Source organism: Hypanus sabinus, chromosome 16, assembly GCF_030144855.1.
Source record: "Hypanus sabinus isolate sHypSab1 chromosome 16, sHypSab1.hap1, whole genome shotgun sequence".
NCBI lineage: Eukaryota > Metazoa > Chordata > Chondrichthyes > Myliobatiformes > Dasyatidae > Hypanus > Hypanus sabinus.
Genome location: NC_082721.1, coordinates 3,318,141 through 3,337,523, shown reverse-complemented (window position 1 = coordinate 3,337,523; position 19,383 = coordinate 3,318,141). Strand labels below are relative to the sequence as shown.

Here is a 19,383-nt window from a genome sequence, read left to right as displayed (position 1 = left end):
TTAGATGTTTTAGAAAGCTTGCGGAAAGCATTGTAAAGATGTTGGGAAACAGCAAGATTTCATTCACAGTGGATCATAGGTCCTAGGAGCAGAATGGCCATTCAGCCCATTGAGTCTGCTCCGCCATTTCATTATGGCTGATCCATTTCCCTCTCAACCCCTTTCTTCTGCATTTTATTCATATCCTTTCATGCCCCGACTAATTAAACACCTATCAACCTCCACCTGAAAAGCACCCAGTGACCTGGCTTTAACAGACACCCGTAGCAACAAATTCCACAGATTCATCACCCTCTGGCTAAAGAAGTTCGTCCTCATCTGTGTTCTAAATAGATCCCTCTATTTTGAGGCTGTACCCTCTGGTCCTAGCCTCCCCTACCAAAGGAAACATCCTTTTCACATCCATTCTATCCATGCTTTTCAACATTCAATAGGTTTCAATGAGGTCCCCTTCATTCTTCTGAATTCCAGTGAGTACAGGCCTGGAGCCATCAAATGATCCTCATATGACAACCCTTTCATTCCTAGAATCATTCTTGTGGACCTCTTCTGAAAGCTCTCCAATGTCAGCACATCCTTTCTTAAATCAGGGTCCCCAAACTGCTTACAATAGTTCAAGTGATGATTCACCAGTACTTTATAAAGCTACATGGGACTGTATCATAGAGCTCTATCTCTACATTAAAAAATATATAATAAATAAGTTATCTGTAGTCATTGTCCCTTGAGCTCATCTTAAACATTCATTGGAGCATTTCTTAGAGATTTTATTTCTCAGTTTTCACAGTATTTTTGTTTTCTTCTGTTGCCTATGTGAATACTGAGGTTGGCTCTGTCCTCACACTCCATCTAATGGATAGGATTGAGTATTGTCTAGTCACAGTTATGATGAAAAAGACTACAATGAGGGAAGTGGAAGATTCACACTGACATCAACAGACGACTGAACAAGAGGTGCAGAAGCTGGAAATCCAGAGTAACACAAAAAGTACTGGAGGAACTCAGCAGGCCAGGAAAGGAATAAACACTTGTTATTTTGGACTGAGAACTCTCATAGGACTGGACGGAAGGAGGAAGAAGCTGGAATATAACATGCCAGAAAATAAATAAGAGATCTCGATTTGTGCCCCAACCCTGCCCATAAAGTGGATTCAAAGGGTAGTCCTTACCTTGTATGGCTTTTGTCCATAGGTCAACGCTTCCCACATTGTCACACCAAAGCTCCAGACATCAGCCTTGCTTGAAAATTTCCGGAAATTTATACATTCAGGTGCGTACCACTTCACTGGCCACTTCCCAGCGGTGCGAGCCTGAGGTCAGAGCAATGAAAACCTCTAAATGAAGTGAGAAATGAGGGAGCAGCTGCTGTCTTAATACTGTATGTCATTTTCACTTCTGATGTGGGAGACAAGGAATGTTATGGCTTCAGATCAAACTCAAGATAAATTTATTACCGAAGTATGTATATCCTACCCTGAGATTCATTGTCCTGCAAGCGTCCACAGGAAAACAAAGAAACACAGGACAGTCCATGAAAAGCCTTATATAAACAGCGAATGGCAATCAACCAATGAAAAAAATGTGTTAGGGGAGTTTGGTGATTTACAAAGCAGTTAAACAGAACAGTTTTATGTGGTGTCCAGGATGGGGTGGTACCCCTGGTGAAGGGGTTTGTCATGTTCAATGTGGGCCAGCTCACTCACCTTTGGTCCCTTCTGGACTCTCAACTATAACCCGTGGCTTTAAGTAGCTGTTTGCATGCGATAGTAGCCATATCCTAAAACACGGGTTTGAAAAATGTGCTACACCAGGCAGCCAGTGGCCTCATTCCCAGTGAGATAAGGACATGCCTGTCCTAGCAGGCAAAGTTAGCTCGGGCGCATCGGGAGGATGAGATCTACACTAAGATCAAATAGTCAGGAAGGCCGTTCTGCAACGCTTCGTAGCGAGCAAAGGGCATGACAAGGCACAAAAGAAGTCTACTGCAGCCTAATTTGTGACCACAAGACCATAAGACACAGGAGCAGAATTGGGCCATCTGGCCCATCAAGTCTGCTCTGCCATTCAATCATGGCAGATCTTTTTTCCCCTCCTCAGCCCCACTCTCCAGCCCTCTCCCCATAACTTTTGATGCCATGGACAATCAAGAACCTATCAATCTCTGCCTTAAATACCCCTAATGACCCGGCCTCCAGAGCTGCTTGTTAACAAATTCTACAAACTCGCCACCTTCTGGTTAAATACATTTACTGCATCACTGTTTTAAATGGACCCTTCTATATCCTGAGGGCCTGTCAATGTTGGAAGGCTTCAATGAGATCCCCCCCATCCTGCTAAATTCCAGCGAGTACAGACTCAGAGCCATCAAACATTCAGATTTTTCTGATTCATGCCCTCAGAGAAAGCCCAATGCAGTCTTCACTGGAACCTGCAGGTGCCTCACTACCACTGGTATTTATGTCCAATGAGCAGAGAAATTCAGATCACAAAACAACGGGAATCTGCATGGTTCCGTTTCAGTGATTGTCCATCATATCCAGCAATGGCAGGAAACCTGGGTGGGGAAGTTTTTAAAGTGGAAAAGGCATTGCACTGGGACAGTTTCACTCACTCAATTTCAGAAGTCTGGGTCAAGTGGTACTAACAGATTGATGTTGTGGCCATCGCTGAATCATGGCTGAAGGATGGTTGTAGTTGGGAGCTGAATGTCCAAGATTTCACATTGTATCAAAGGGATAGGAATGTAGGCAGAGGGGAGGCATGGCTCTGCTGGTAAAGAATGGCATCAAATCATAGAAATATGTGAATTAGGATCTGAAGATGTTGAACCCATGTGGGTTGAGTTCAGAAACTGCAAGGGTATGAGGACAAACAAGAGAAAATCTGCAACTGTTGGAAATCTTAAGAATATACACAAAATGCTAGAGGAACTCAGCTGGCCAGGCAGCAGCTATGGAAAAGAGTACAGTCGATTTTTTGGGCCAAGACCCTTCTACAGGACTGCTGAAAGTTTTGGCCTGAGAAGTCGACTGTACTCTTTTCCAAAGATGTTGCCTGGCATGCTGAGTTCTTCCAGCATTTTGTGTCTGTTGCAAGGATAAAAGGCTGATGGCAGTGATATTCAGGCCTCCCAACAGTGTCTGGCATGTGGACCACAGGTTACAGTGGGAAATAGAAAAGGCATGGCAAAAGGGCAATGTTATGATAACCAAGGGAGATATTAACATGCAGGTCACTTGGGAAAATCAGGTTGGTAATGGATCTCAAGAAAGTGAGTTTGTTGAATGCCTACAAGATGGCTTTTTAGAGCAGTTTGTTGCTATACTGGATTGCGTATTATGCAATAAACTGGAGGTGATTCGGGAGCTTAAGGTGATCCCTAATCACTTTAGGAGACAGTGATCACAATATGATTGAGTTCAATTTGAATTTTGATAGGGAGAAAGTAAAGTCTGACGTAGTGATGTTTCAGCGGAGTAAGAGAAATTACAACGGTACGAGTGAGGAGTTGGCCAAAATAACTTGGAAGGAGTTGCTGGCAGAGCAGCAATGGTGTGAGTTTCTGGGGAGAATGAGGAAGGTGCAGGACACATGTATTCCAAAAATGAAGAAATACGCAAATGGCAGTATAGAACAACTGTGGCTGACGAAGGGAGTCAAGCCTAATGTAAAAACAAAAGAGACGGAATACAACAAAGTAAAAATTTGTGGGAAGACAGAGGGTTGGAAGATCCCTTTATAAACAAACTTCTTTTTAAGAAATCTGTCTAACTCTGTTTTTTTTTAATCAACTAGTGATAAGCCTCCAAATTCTGCAAAAAGGGGGAATTCCAAAAATTGGTCATCCGCAGCATGGTCTCTGAAAGCCCACGTGTATAAGGTGAAATTACATTCCTCGTCACTGTAACAGGACGTTATTAACAGTTGGAAGGAGAAATATTATATAATAATATCATTGATACCAGCTTATCCCCTCGTCTGTGTCAGGCCAACCTGGAGAAGGCATTTATTCCCCAGGCAGCTAAAATGAGCAAGTTATCAATGTTATATTCAGAAACCTCAGCAGGAAAGTAACTAACACGGAGCAAAGTAACTCCTGTGACCTTTTAAAAAGGCATACAAGTACAAATTTAACAGGCTTAGTCATGATAGTTTAGAGATTATACCATTGTTATAAAATTACACACTATACATTGTGCAACTAATGAGTAATTTGCATTTCAAATTTTAATTTAAAATCCATCTAATGCCACCACAATTCTTGGGTATCAAAGTTAACAACTTAGGTAATTTTATGACTCATTTTAGGGAGTTTACAATCCTATTTTAAACACAACTCCTTGAAATTCAGGTTACAGTTTATTAGTTGATGATTGTTCTGTGAGGAAGTTATACACTGCTGACAACTGCAGTGTGTTCCCAGGTAAATTGTGAAGTCAACATGAACATTTGTAATTTTCCCAGATGTGGTGCCACCTGGGAGATTTAAGGCATGTTACCATAAGACAATGAGGCCACAATGAGGCCACACCCAGGTTGGAAGAACAACACCTTACATTCCATCTGGATAGCCTCCAACTTGATGGCATGATTTCTCAAACTTCCAATAACTGCCCACCCCCTTCTCCTTCACCATTCCCATTCTCATTTCCTTCTCTCACCTTATCTCCTTACCTGGCCATCACCTCCCTCTGGTGCTCCTCCCTCTTCCCTTTCTTCCATGGCTTTCTGTCCTCTCCTATCAGATACCCCCTTCTCCAGCTCTTTATCTCTTTCACCAATCAACCTCCTAGTTCTTCACTCCTCTTCCTCTTCCGGTTTCACCTATCACCTACTACCTTGTACTTCTTTCTCTCCTCCCCCCACCTTCTTACTCTGACCTAATTTCTTTTTTTTCCAGTCCTGATGAAAGATCTCAGCCTGAAACAATGATTGTTTACTCTTTTTCATAGATGCTGTCTGACCTGCTAAGTTCCTCCAGCATTTTGTGTGTATCACTTTGAATTTCCAGCAAGTGCAGATTTTCTTTTGTTTCTTAAAAGTCTCTTAATGTTTCTGCCTCTACCACCACCCCAGGCACCTACCAGTCTGTAAACAACCTCCACATTTGAAGCCCCACCACTCTTCGTACAAAAAAAATACCCACATATCTCCTTTGAACTTACACCTCTCACCTTAAATGCAAGCCCTCTAGAATTAGACATTTCACCCCTGGAAAAAAGATACTGGCTGTCTGTTCTATCTATGTTTCTCATATCTTATTTGAACGGGGTTTTCCTGAAAAGATTTACCTTGTAGTAACTGTCATCAGCACCGATTGCTTTGGACAATCCAAAATCACTGATCTTGGCATAATGTTGATTGACCAAGAGAACATTTCTGGCAGCAAGATCCCTGTGCACAAAGTTATTTTCCTCCAGGTATTTCATTCCCATAGAAACTTGATGAAGTAGTTCCACCACAATTGCGATGGAAATTTGATCTCTGGTGAGAAAACATATTATGAGAGAACACAGTTTAGATAATTTGATAGTGATATTATTTTGTCACTAAATAATATTGTAACTCCCTGGAATATTGTGCTCAGTTCTGGTTGCCTCATGAAAGGAAGGTTGTAGAAGCTTTAGAGAGAGTGCCGAAGATTTACCAAAATGTTGCCTGGATTAGAGGGCATGCCTTATGAAGATAGGTTGAGTGAGCTAGGGCTTTTCTCTTTGGAGCAAAGGAGAATGAGAGGTGACTGGATAGAGATGATCAGAGGCACAGATAGAGTGGTAAGCCAGAGACTTCGTCCCAGGGAGGAGATGACCATTACAAGGGGATAATTTTAAAGTGATTGGAGGAAACAATAGGGGGATGTCAGAGGTAGTTTTTTTTTTAAAGAGTGGTAGGGGTGTGGAACATGCTTCCAGGGTTGGTGGTAGAGACAGATACATTAGGGACATTTAAGAGACACTTAGATAGACACATGGATGATAAAAAAAAAATGGAGGGCTGTGTGGGAGGGAAGGACTCGATTGAACTTGGAGTAGGTTAAAAGTTTGGCATAATATCATATGCCGAAGGGTCTGTACTGTGCTGAAGTGTTCTATGTTCTATTTTTAACTTTGCCTTGCGGTGATTTTAAAAAAAAATTGCTTTATTGGAAGTTTCAGAGAACTACGGAAATCCAGTGGACTGGTGAGGGAAAGCCATCTCTACAGGATATTTTATAATCATTTTACTGTAAAACTTCATGCTGAAAGATTAACCCTGAGAATTGTTTTGATTACTTGTGGATTGCATGCCTATGAGTAAGCTTTAGTCAACAATGATCAATGGTTTCTCAGTATATATCATAGTTCGGCCTGACATTTAAAACAATCCTTTTAGCAGAGCAACACTGACATAGCCGCTTGATTGGCACAATTTGAGGATGGTGTTAAAAAAATGCTGAGACTAGTCAAGAGTTGATGCAGCTTTAAGGCTGAAGACCCACCATACAAATCCTGTTACAGTTCAGCATAAGCAGAGATAACACCAAGATGTGTAATTCATAAAACCAATGGGTAACACAGTCATATCGCTCTGTGCTTTAACTTTCAGTAAACCACTGAAACTAACTCATTTGTTAGATTTAAAACATGAGTAGAAAGTTGCTTAAATATTCAGTGAGAATGCACATTTGTCCCCAGTGTAAAGTGAAGCCAGCTCTGGCAAACAGATCATCCACTGCAACCCCTCTTGTACTTGTTTTTCCACTGTGCTCGGACTCCCGAGGTCAAGAGAGTTGAACTGCCCCAGTGCAAGTCTTTTCCACATTAAAAGCTCCCCCACATAGGTTTCATGTCATCATCGGACACAATGGACAACCCCCTACCCAAAATGAAGACACTCAGAAACGCTCATCACTAACCTGCCATCTAGCCAGATATCATAGCCTTAGGACAAAAACTGTTGGAAACAGCTTCTTCCCCTGGCCTAAAACAACTGAACTCCCTGCCGCTATCCAGGTGTCATCATGTATGAAGCACCAGTAGCATTATACCATTTACTTTTTCATTGTGTCATAAATGCACTTTATTAATTGTGAATTTACTAGTGGTCATATTACTTTATGTGTGTGAGTTATATGTACTGTGTTGTGACCCTTGGTCCAGAGGAGTGTTGTCTTAATTGGCGGTATACATGTGTACAGCTGAATAACAATAAACTTGAACTATGAGCAGTTCAGATCATAGTCCAGTACCACAGGATGACAGGCACCAGATTTTAATACACAGAGTATGTTGAGGGGAAGGACTTAATGATTTCAAGTTTTAATAACCACTGATTAAATAAAAATACTTATATTACTTCTGTGTTAGGAAAGCAGAGACTTTTAAGTTTTCGAATGTGTCAGATGCAATATGTTATTTCACTGATGATACAGGTTCTCCCTCACATTAGGAGATCAGTGGTGGTTAGGAAGATATTTGCACATTGCCCAAAATATGACTGACATTTTAACTTCTCCTTCCGAAATAATTTTCACTAAAGGTTAACTTTCAGGTTAAGTCGGTGGTGAAGAAGGCAAATGCAATGTTGGCATTAATTTCTAGAGGTATAGAATATAATAGCAGGGATGTGACATTGAGGCTCTATAAGGGACTCGTGAGACCACATTTGGAGTATTGTGTGCAGTTTTTGGCTCTTTATTTTAGAAAGTTTATACTGACATTGGAGAGGGTTCAGAGAAGATTCACGAGAATGATTCCAGGAATGAAAGGGTTACTGTATGAGAAATGTCTGGCAGCTCTTGGGCTGTTTTCCCTGGAGTTCAGGAGAATGAAGGGGGATCTCATAGAAACATTCCGAATGTTAAAAGGCCTGAACGGATTAGATATGATAAAGTTATTTGACATGATAGGGGATTCTAGGACAAGAGGGCACGACTTCAGGATTGAAGGATGTCCATTTAGAACAGAAATGCAGAGAAATTGCTTTAGTCAGAGGGTGGTAAATCTGTGGAATTTGTTGCCACGAGCAGCTGTGGAGGCCAAGTCATTGGGTGTATTTAAGGCAGAGATAGATAGATTCTTGATTAGCCAGGGCATCAAAGGGTATGGGGAGAAGGCAGGGGAGTGGGGATGACTGGAAGAATTGGATGAGCCTATGATTGAATGGCAGAGCAGACTTGATGGGTGAATGGCCTTCTTCAGCTCCTATATCTTAAGGTCCAATAGTCTTATGAAAATCAGCTTATCTAGAAATGTTAGGTGGAAACGTCGACTGATTATTCATTTCCTTAGATGCTGCCTGACCTGCTCAGTTTCTCCAACATTTTATGTGTGTTTTCTAGAAAAACATGGACAGGATAAAAGCTTTCAAATCAAGTATAAGAAATTTGGTCATAGAACATAGAACGTTGCAACAAAGGAACAGGCCTTTCACCTCAAAATATTGTGCAGAAACATGCATTATCACATCTAGTGAAACACTAAAGGTTCCACAAGATTCCATGGGCAGCAGGAAGGTTAGACGTGGAGATGTTGATCTCCCACACCATTCATGCATTACTCTTGGAAGCAGCTGTTGGCATTAATCTGGCAAGTGTTCGGGTGTGTCTGAGTGGTGAGATAGTGCATTAATAAGCAGGAATGTTGTACACTCAAGAACACAGCTAATTGCACAATAATATTCACTTTTTGCCAGACAGAAACTTGTTGAGTGGACCTCCTGCTGCCATCTCCATCACAAGCATCAGATGCTCTGCTTCACAGATACCAATCATTCGCACAATGTAGGGATTGTCCAGTTTCTGCATGAATTCAGCTTCCTTCATCAGTTCCTCCTTTAGTGACCTTTCATTATCATTTTTCAGCACTTTGATGGCCACGTCAATCTGCTTCCTTGATTAAAACAAAATAAATATCATAAACAGTCTGGTCTGTTGGGCATGTCTCCCAGAATCTCTATTCAAAACACATTACACAGCAAACTTTAATGCCCTGGGCTCATCCTCACAGAGGTATTCCCTCTGTATTGGAACTTCTCTGTAACTGAAAACCTGTGTTTTTCTCTCTCTCTCCCAGTGCTGACAAAGGAACAAGAGCTTGAAATGTTAACAGTTTCTCTTTCCACAGCACCGTCTTCCTGTGTTTGGCCAGTTTCCCTCTCCTCTTGCTCGCTTTGCAGCCTGCAGTCAATGGATGACACAGCACGAAACTGAGCTTAACACTGAACTGTGGTATTAGCTTGTTTTTTGCCATTTGTGCAGTTTGCTCTTTTATTTTGCGAGTTGGGTGCTGATGTTTTCTGTGAATGGGTTCTATGGCATTTCTTCGTTTCATGGCAGACTGCAGAAAGATGAATCCCAGGGTCGTATACAGCATATATACTTTATATACTTTGATAATAAATGTATATTGAATCTCTGAATCTTTGCCCAGTCTTCTGAGTGTTTCCAGCATTTCCTGTTGATATTTGTGAATATCGCCTATCACCTGCCAGCTTGTATTCCTCCACCCCTCCCCCCCCACCACTTTCATATTCTGGCTTCTTCCCCTTCCTTTCCAGTCCTGATGAAGGGCCCCCGCCTGAAACACTAACTGTTTTTCCAGCATCTACAGATTCTCTTGTGGTTAGGTGATGATTTGTTCATCTTGCAAATAAACTTACTTCCTCATTTTGTACACCCCTTTCTTCACACAGCCAAAATTGCCAGATCCCAGCTCCACTTCATCAATCAGCAGGCAATCTCGCTTCAGGTACAGCTTCTTGTCTTTTAGCTCCTCTGGGTCACTGTACGGGCTGACATATGATTCTGTATCCATAGGAAGTATCCGGCGTCCTGCACAGAAAGAATGTGTAGGTTTTTATGAAACAATGAAATCTATCAAATATTGAAAGGTCTAGATAGAGTGAACCTGGGGAGGATGATTACTATAGAGAGAGAGCCTAGGACCAGAGGGCACAGCGTCAGAATCGAGGGACATCCATTTAGAACAAAGATGAAGAGGAATTTCTTTAGCCAGAGGGTGGGGAATCTGTGGAATTCATTGCCACAGATGGCTGTGGAGGCCAAGTCATTAAGTATATTTAAAGTGAAGGTTGATAGGCTCTTGATTAGTCAGGGTGTTAAAGGTTATGGAGAGAAGCCAAGAGAATGGGTTGAGAGCTTTAATAAATCGGGTCAAGACCCTTCATCAGGACTCTTTCTTCGTCAGACTTCATCTCGACCTGAAACGTTGACTGCATCTTTCAATGGATGCTGCCCGACCTGCTGAGTTCATCAGCTTTTTTGTACATCTTGATTTGACCACAGCATCTGCGGTGTACTTTGTGTCAACTTTGTTTCTTTCTGGAGTAACACATAAAATGCAGGTCAGGCAACATCTATGGAGGGAAATGATCAGTTGGTGTTTTGGGCTGAGACCCTTCATCTGGATATAAAGTTTGGGGGGGATGTCTGGTATAAAAAGTTGGAGAGAAGCAGTATAGCAAGAGTTGGCAGGCTTAGGAGGGCGATTAGTGGATGGTGACAGCAGCTGGGAGATGATAGGCAGGAGTGACAAAAGATTAAAGATCATGGAATCTGATTGGAGAGGAAGGTGGCCAGGCAACATCTATGGAAAAAAGTACAGTTGACGTTTCTGGCCGAAATGTCGACTGTAGTTTTTTTTCCACAGATGCTGTCTGGCCTGCTGAGTTCCTCCAGCATTTTGTGTCTGTTGCCCAAAATATTGGCCGTACATTTTCCTCTGCAGATGCTGCCTGGCCTGCTGAGTTCCTCCAGCATTTTGTGTCTGTTGCCCAAAATATTGGCCGTACATTTTCCTCTGCAGATGCTGCCTGGCCTGATAAAGCTCCTCCAGTGTTTTGTGTGTTGCTTCAGATTCCAGTACCTGCAGTGTCTTGTGTCTCTGCTGGTCCCTCTTATGATAGACAGGCTCCTCTCTGTCATTCACAGTGGCCATTCAGATGGCTAAATCTCAGGTAAATGGGTGAAATGCTGAAAGACTTCAAGAATCCATGAGGCATATGCCACTGAAGAAAGAATCAATGCATTCAGGAGAGGGAGTGAAATAGCCGACTTAAAAATTCAAATACCCTGAGGTGTCTCAGACCTTGCTTCACTAAGTTACCTTTAATGGGTTCTGTAATGACTGCAGTCAATGTGTGCATTGAGACACCTACTGCCAAATACTTATGAAACTTTGGATTTGATAGCAGTATTTAAGATGACAATAGGCATAGGTAGAGCGGATACTCAGTGCTCTTTTCCCCAGGAAGGCAATGGCTAATCTGAGAGGACATAATTTTAAGGTGATCAGAGGAAATTATAGGGTGATTGTCAGAGGTAGGTTCTTTATGCAGAGATTGGTAGGTGTGTGGGATGCACCGTCAGGGGTGGTGGTAGAGGCTGATATATTAGGGACATTTAAGTGACTCTTAGATAGGAACATGGATTATAGAGAAATGGAGGGCTATATAGGAGGGAAAGGTTAGGTTGATCAGAGTAGGTTAAAAGGTTGACACAACATTGTAGGCCAAAGGGCCTGTTCTGTTCTACATGCTATGAAACTGTAATCATTAGAGCTGAGCGCTTTGATCATATTGCACTAAAATAGACTTGTTTTTGTTCTAACTGTGTTCATTCTTGTAAAACTTGTATATAATTATGTTTTTCTTGAGAATGCTGTTTATCTGATGCTGTGTTCCTGTGATGTTGCTGCAAGTATGCTCTTCATTGCGGCAGTGCATGCATACACTTGTGCAGATGATGATAAATTTGACTTTGAAGGTAATTCTGCACCCTCTCTAAATCTTTTCTATAATGAGATGACTACAATTGGAAGTACCGAGAAAGCAGGTGACGTCTACTTCCCCTCTTGCCCCATCTGTGGATGTGCCCGCAGTTCTCATTAGCCCCGGGAAGCAGAGTATCCTCCATCCCAAGGGACTGCCCAAGAAGAAAAGACAAAGATCTCACCCTCAATGGGGTCTGGTGAATATCCATCCAGATTGCAAGTAAGGCTGGCAGCACCTACTCTCTGAAAGGCAAAAACATCACACAAGTAAATATGAAGTTTAACATGTACGACGTTTTGTCTATACACAACACTTTGCCACAGTAAGACAAAAATATCATTCATGAGGTATCAAAGATTTGTGGCTATGTACATTTATTCATTCAGAGATACAGCATGATAACAGGCCCTGTCAGTCTAACAGCTTATTCCTTATACCCACTACCCTCTGTGTAAAAATCCTGCCACACAGATTTAAATCATTCCACTCTCACCGCAAAACTAACCTTTCTAATTTTAGACCTACTTACTCTGACAAAAGCCAGTGACTATTAGAGATACAGGGTGGAAGCAGGTCCTTTGGCCATGTAGCCAATTAACCTACTAACACGTATGTCTCTGGAATGTGGGAAGAAATTGGAGCACCCACAGGAAACTCACATGGTCATGGGGAGAATGTATAATCCCCTTGCAGACAGTTGCAGAATTGAACCTGGTCTCTGGCTTCCAGTATCTTTTAGAATTGATTTTAAAGTTCTCTTATAGATCAGGAGAAAGTCTTTAGATGCCAGAAATCCAAGCAAAACGTACAAAATGCTGGAGGAACGCAGCAGGCCAGGAGGCATCTATGAAAATGAGTAAACAGTCAATGTTTCAAGCTGAGCCACTTCATCAGAGCTGGTGATACATGCTCTGCTAGCCTTTTTGAACTATGCTCCAAAACTGTGGAATTCAATACCTAAAGCTATAAGGGATGAAAACTTAGTTGACACTTTTAAATGCCAGCTCAAGCCCTATTAATTTAGCCTTGTTCTTTATCCCACTGTAAAGCATTTTGAACGACATCATCTGTATGAAAGGTGCTCGACAAATAAGTTACTATTATTATTATTTGGATTATGTTCAAGTAGATCCAGTTCTGAGTTGAAGAAGAATTAAGGCGAGGATGTAAAGCACAAGAAAAGGCAGAAAAGAAAGAGAATGTGGGAGTTCTGTTTCAGTATCTGTGAAATGAAGGGCAAAGGCCATTACCTCTAACAACAGGTTGAGTAATACATAAACACTGAAGATCTAGAATGAACAGTTAAAGATGAAGGCTTACAAGTTGTTCAGTGTGCTCAGTGCAAAGGCAAGATCTGATATTGGATCCATTGTAAGAAAAAGCCATTCAGCTCAACTTGTCCATGGCAACCAAGATGCCCACCTAAGCCTGTAGTCTACCATGTCTACATTTGGTCCTAATCCTTCTAGAACAGGGGTTCCCACCTTTTTTTATGCCATGGACTAATACCAATAAGCAACAAATTCATGGACCCCAGGTTGGGAACCCCTGCTCTAACCTTTTCCTGTCTATATACCTATACAAATATCTTTTAAAAAGCTTTATTGCTCCTGCCTCAACCACTTTCTCTGGAAGCTTCTTTCATATACACACGATCCCCTGCAGGAAGTTGCCCCTCAGGTTCCTTTTCCCTTGCACCTTAAACTTATACTCTTTGATTCACTTTTCCTGGGAAATAAGCTGTGTGCATTCACTCCATCAGGATGTTGACACATCTATAACGTCACCCTCTCCCCCCATTTTCCTATAATCTAAGAATAAAGTCATAGCCTGCCCAACCTTTCCATATAACCTAGGTACTCCGTCCTGGTAAATCAGATTGGCAAGATGAAGTCTCATGCTGTTCTATTAGTTCTTGCAAGAAATAAAAGGATCTTCTGAAGTCGAAGGAGCAGTGTCTGGGAGAGGGCTTGAGGTACTAACCAAAAGAAAGCAGTTTAAACAGGGCAGGTCAAGGGGTAACAAGGTTTCACAGAGAGTACGACCAGTGACCGCAGTTCCATCCTGCCCCAGGAAGTCGTTTCTATGGAAACATCTAACTGTTTGGGTTTTCCAGTTTCCTCCCACGTCCCAGAGATGATCTGTTAGGTTAACAGGTCTTTATAGATGCCCCTAACGTAGGTGGGTTTCTGGTAAACTGGGGAGACAGTGGGAGTTGATCAGAATGGGAGTCAAAACAGCTCACAAACCACTGAAGGAACCTGTGTGTCTCCCTGAGGGAGAGTGAGCTGCGGTGATGTGACCGGGGAAGTGAGCACTGATGGGGTTGACAGCTAACCTAGCTCAATGTGCTGAATGGCCTCCTACATCAAAGGAAAATAGGAGAAACATGAAAAAGGCATCAATACTGGAGGGAGTTAAGTCATTGATAGAACATACAATCACATTGTTAGATTAAGCGAGGGGACCTACAGGAAAGATATAAATAAGATTGAAAGAGTACAGAGAAAATTTACAAGGATATTTTTGGGACTTGAGGACCTGAGTTATAAGGAAAGACAACAACAGAAGATGTCAATATGACCTAGGGTTCAAAAGAGAGTTTTTGGCACATAGGCCTTAATAAATCAAAGTATTGATTACAGCAGTTGGGATGTTATGTTGAAGTTGTGTAAGACGTTGGTGAGGTCAGATCTGGAGCATTGTGTGTAGTTTTGATCACCCACCTACAGGAAAGATGTCAATAAAATTGAAAGGGTACAGAGAAATTTGCAAGGATGTTGTTGGGATTTGAGGGCTTGAGTTATAGGGAAATGTTGAATAGGTTAGGACTTTATTCCCTGAAATGCAGGGGAATGAAGGAAGATTTGATAAGTATACAAAATTATGATGGGCATAGATAGGGTAAATGAAAGCAGGCTTTTTCCACTAAGGTTGGATGAGGCTAGAACTAGAATTCAAAGGTGAAGGGTGAAACGTGAAAGTTTTAAGGGGAACATGAGGGGAAGTATCTTCACTCAGAGGGTGGTGAGTGTGTGGAATGAGCTGCCTGCGGAAGGAGTGGGTAAAGTTTCAATTTCGGAATGTAACTGAAATTTAGATAAGTATGTGGAGAGGTGTAGAGGGCTATGGTCCAGCTGCAGGTCAATGGGACTAGGCAAATTAATAGTTCGCCTCAGACTTGGTGGGCCAAATGTCCTGTTTCTGGGATGTAGTGTTCTATGACTCTGAAAAGTCAGCTACTCTCCATAGGCACTGCTGGCCAAAAGTCAAAACCCTTAACGTTGACCATCCCTTTGCCTACACAGAGGCAGCTCCCCCAGCTGAGTTTCCCCTGCAGTTCACTTTTGCTCCAAATTCCAGTATCTGTAGTACTTAGTTTCTTCAGCAAATTGATAAATAATGTCAAATAAATAGTAAAAATGTAGGAAATATATCTGAATTGAACAATTCTTTCTGAAAGACAGATCAGATGTAATCAGTTTTATGTCTGCAAACTGACATTCTTTACATGTAACTATTGTCTAAAATTATACTTACATTCTTGGGAAGTGATGGTGGGTTCACTGGCTCTGTGAGGCAAAGTGAATGAAAATGAGTCAATATCTTCCTCTTTTGAATAAACCTGTACAGTTTTATAACCATTCTTCTATGAGCCTCTACATTTTCTAATATTAAATTAAACACAATTTCTCCAACCCCGCACCCCACTTTCATTCCGTTCCACATTAATGGCTACAACCCCTGAAGGGAGGATAGTCAGGCAATCAGTGAGCAGTCTGTGGAACCTCTGGTGTTGCTGGGTTCTAGACCACACAAGGTATTGTTGGCAGGTTCCAGGATCAGAGTTCTGTATGGCCAAAAGGATTGAGTTCCTATGATCACTTGGGTTCACAAATTGGTGAGATCTGTTGGATCCAACTGCTGAATACTCAGACTAAACTGGTTTTTTTTTGCAGTTTAACAATTAATTGTCATTTTGTACTTTATATAATTATTTATAGACAAGTAACTGCTAGTAAGCTTCCTACTGGTTACAGTGTGTATTGCAATTGTTCAATGTGTCCAATAGTGGCTAAATTGTATGATTCCAGAAGCTTTTACTGATGCTGCATTACTTGAATAAGAACTTTTACATTGGTTAATTGTTATCTATGAATTTGAGTGGGATTTTCCTTATCTATAGATATGAAAAATAGCTGACCTCAAGACAGAGCTATCAGCCTCTTAGATCTTTAGTCTTTCCCTTCACTTAGCTATATAGATAGATACTTTATTGATCCCAAAGGAAATTACAGTGTCACAGTAGCATTACAAGTGAACAGATACAGAAATATTAAAAGAGAACTAAGAAAGAATAAAAAATAAGTTACATGGGAACATAGAAAGCCTACAACACAATACAGGCTCTCCGGCCCAAAAAGCTGTGCCGCACATGTACTTACCTTAGAATTTACCTAGGGTTACCCATAGCCCTCTATTTTTCTGAGCTCCATATACCTGTCCAGGAGTCTCTTAAATTACTCTATTGTATCCGCCTCCACCACCATCACCGGCAGCCCGTTCCACGCATTCACCTCTCTCTGCGTAAAAAACTTATCCCTGACATCTCCTCTGTATCTACTTCCAAGCATTTAAAACTGTGCCCTCTCATGTTAGCCATTTCAGCACTGGGAAAAAGCCTCTGATTATCCACACAATCAATGCTTCTCATCACCTTATACACCTCTATCAGGTCACCTCTCATCCTCTGTCGCTCCAAGGAGTAAAGACCGAGTTCACTCAACCTATTCTCTTAAGGCACGTTCCCCAATCCAGGCAACATCTTTGTGAATCTCCTCTTCACCCTTCCTATAGTTTCCACACCCCTTCTGCAGTGTTTACCTCAAACAGTCTAACAGGAGGGGGTCATCACTTCCCAGGCTATAGGTTGGCTTGTTATAGAGCCTAATGGCCAAGGGTAGGAATGACCTCATGCAGCGCTCTTTGGAACAGCACAGTTGCCTTAGTCTATTATAGCAAGTGCTCCTCTGTTCAGCCAAGGGGGCATGCAGAGGGTGAGAAACATTGTCCAGAATTACCAGGATTTTCCTTAGGGTCCTTTGTTCTACCACAGCCTCCAGTGTGTCCAGTTCAACTCCTATAACAGAGCCAGCCTTTCTAAACAATTTATTGGGCCTGTTGGCATCACCCATGTTGGTGCCATTGCCCCAGCACATCACCGCATAGAAGATTGTACTAGCAACAACAGACTGGTAGGACATATAAAGGAGAGGCCTGCACACTCCAAAGAACTTCAGTCTCCTCAGGAAGTAGAGGCAACTCTGCCCTTCTTGTACACAGCCTCTATGTTGGTGCTCCACTCAAATCTGTCATCCAGGTGCACCCCCAGATACTTGTATATCCTCACCACATCCACATCCTCATCATCAATAGTAACAACGATCAGTACAGGCTTAGTCTTCCTAAGGCCCAACACCATCACCTTTGTCTTACTGATGTTGAGCTGCAGATAATTCAGCTTGCACCATTTGACAAAGTCCTCCAGCAGGTTCCTGTATTCATCCTCCCATCCTCCATTTATACATCCACCTATTGCTGAGTCATCAGAGAATTTCTGCAGATGACATGACTCAGTGTTGTATCTAAAGTCCAAGGTATACAGGATAAACAGGAAGGGAGCCAATCCAGTCTCCTGTGGGGCCCAGTGCTGCATATAGCCATGTCTGATACACAGCTCTGAAGCCGCACAAACTGTGGTCTGCCAGACCAGTGGTTCATTATCCAGGATACAGTGGAAGTGCTGACCTGCATAGAGTGGAGCTTTTCCCCCAACAATAAGGGCTGTATAGTACTGAAGGCACTTGAGAAATCAAAAAACATAATCCTCATAGTGCTGCCTTGCTTATCTAAAACTATTGGCTTTCTTGGGTACTGGGACCACACATGATGTTTTCAGCAGCCTTTCCAGGCTGAGGCTCAGATTGAAAATGCACTGGAGAACTCCACACAGCTGCTCAGCACACTCCTTCAGGACCTGGGGGTTCACCCATTCAGTCCCAGTGCTTTGCCGTGTCTGAGATTCCCCAGAGCCTTTCTCACCTGCTCAGTAGTCAAGGTGAGTCCACAATGACTGGGGAGGGGAAGATCGAGACGGTAGCAGTTGGTATGTGGAGGTGTGGATGGTAGGTGCAGGGCAAGGAGGGGATGTAGACACTGGTAGCCTGTACTGTTCATCCACATGTTGAACTGGATGAGAGAGGAGGGAAGAGGGAACACTGAGTGTCTGAACGCCTGGGCTGGCGTGCTGAGGAGGTGTGAGGCCTAGTGTTCAGGGCCCTGTCATTGGCAAGTGCACAGTTCTAGGCTTGATGTTACAGAAAAGCTACTGCATACAGTAGCTACATAGCTATTATGAACCTATGCATGTGTGGGATCGGAGCCAAGAACACCCGACGCTCACAACGACTGATAACCAGGGATACAGGCCAGCAGAAATCACTCAGCTACCTGGTCGAGCGAGACCTAGCGGAGACTAGCGGCCAGCGTAACAGCCAACCATTCAGAGCAACAAGTCAGACCAATATATATGCAAGCACTCGGCACAAACAGCACTCAATTGCATGCTGATAATGTCACCCCGACTGGTGACAAACATTTGTGACCTAACCTCTGGGCTCGGTGAACAACCTTACATACAAGCTACTAGATCTTCAGAAGGAGGTTGGATTATCCGCTCAGCATTCCTGGGTAAAGATGGCTGCAAATACTTCGGTCTTGTACTTGGCCCCTCAGACGTTGGGACCCACTATCACTGAGCTCTGTGTTATTCTGTCTCACGCATCAGATTACTGTTTAAGGGACTTGGGAGTCCTTGTGCAGGATTCTCTGAAGGTTAATTTGCAGGTTGAATCAGTGGTGAGGAAGGCAAATGTGATGTTAGTATTCATTTCAAGAGGACCAGAATATAAAAGCAAGGATGTAATGCAGAGACTTTATAAAGCACTGGTGAGCCTCATTTGGAGTATTGTGTACAGTTTTGGATCCCTTATCTTAGAAAGGATGTTCTGAAACTAGAGACGATTCAAAGGAGGTTCACGAAAATGATTCCAGAATTGAATAGCTTGTCATATGGAGAGCGTTTGATGGTTCTGGGTCTGTATTCACTAGAATTCAGAATTAGGGGTGACCTCTTTGAAACCTATTGAATGATGAAAGGCCTTGATAGAGTTGATGTGGAGAGGATGTTTCCTGTGGTGGGAGAGTCTAAGACCAGAGGACGGAGCCTCAGAATAGAGGGGCGTCCTTTTAGAACAGAGATGAGGAGGAATTTCTTTAGCCAGAGTGGTGAATCTGGGGAATTCTTTGACACAGGCAGCCATGGAGGCCAAGTCTTTATGTTCAACAGAGGCAGAAGGTGATAGATTCTTGATTGGTCAGGGCATGAATGATACGGGGAGAAGGCCGGAGATTTGGGCTTATAGGAAAATTAGATCAGCCATGATGAAATGGCAGAACAGACTCGATGGGTCAAATGGTCTACATTCTACTATATCTTATGGTCTAATTGTGAGGCAATAATGTATATCAGACTCAAACCAGACAAGACCA

General features: G+C 42.4%; 1 protein-coding gene across 2 annotated transcripts in view; it reads right to left on the bottom strand.

Annotated features, from left to right (window-relative positions):
* Positions 1-19,383, bottom strand: part of LOC132405770 (tyrosine-protein kinase ZAP-70) — a 135,962-nt gene that overhangs the window by 24,402 nt on the left and 92,177 nt on the right. For both annotated transcript variants that reach the window (XM_059990780.1, XM_059990781.1), the window contains 6 exons: positions 15,313-15,344; positions 11,954-12,014; positions 9,640-9,811; positions 8,664-8,870; positions 5,292-5,484; positions 1,170-1,310 (listed from right to left, as the gene is read on the bottom strand). In XM_059990780.1, coding sequence (XP_059846763.1) covers positions 1,170-1,310; positions 5,292-5,484; positions 8,664-8,870; positions 9,640-9,811; positions 11,954-12,014; positions 15,313-15,344 — 806 coding nt within the window. The remainder of the gene's footprint in view (positions 1-1,169; positions 1,311-5,291; positions 5,485-8,663; positions 8,871-9,639; positions 9,812-11,953; positions 12,015-15,312; positions 15,345-19,383) is intronic.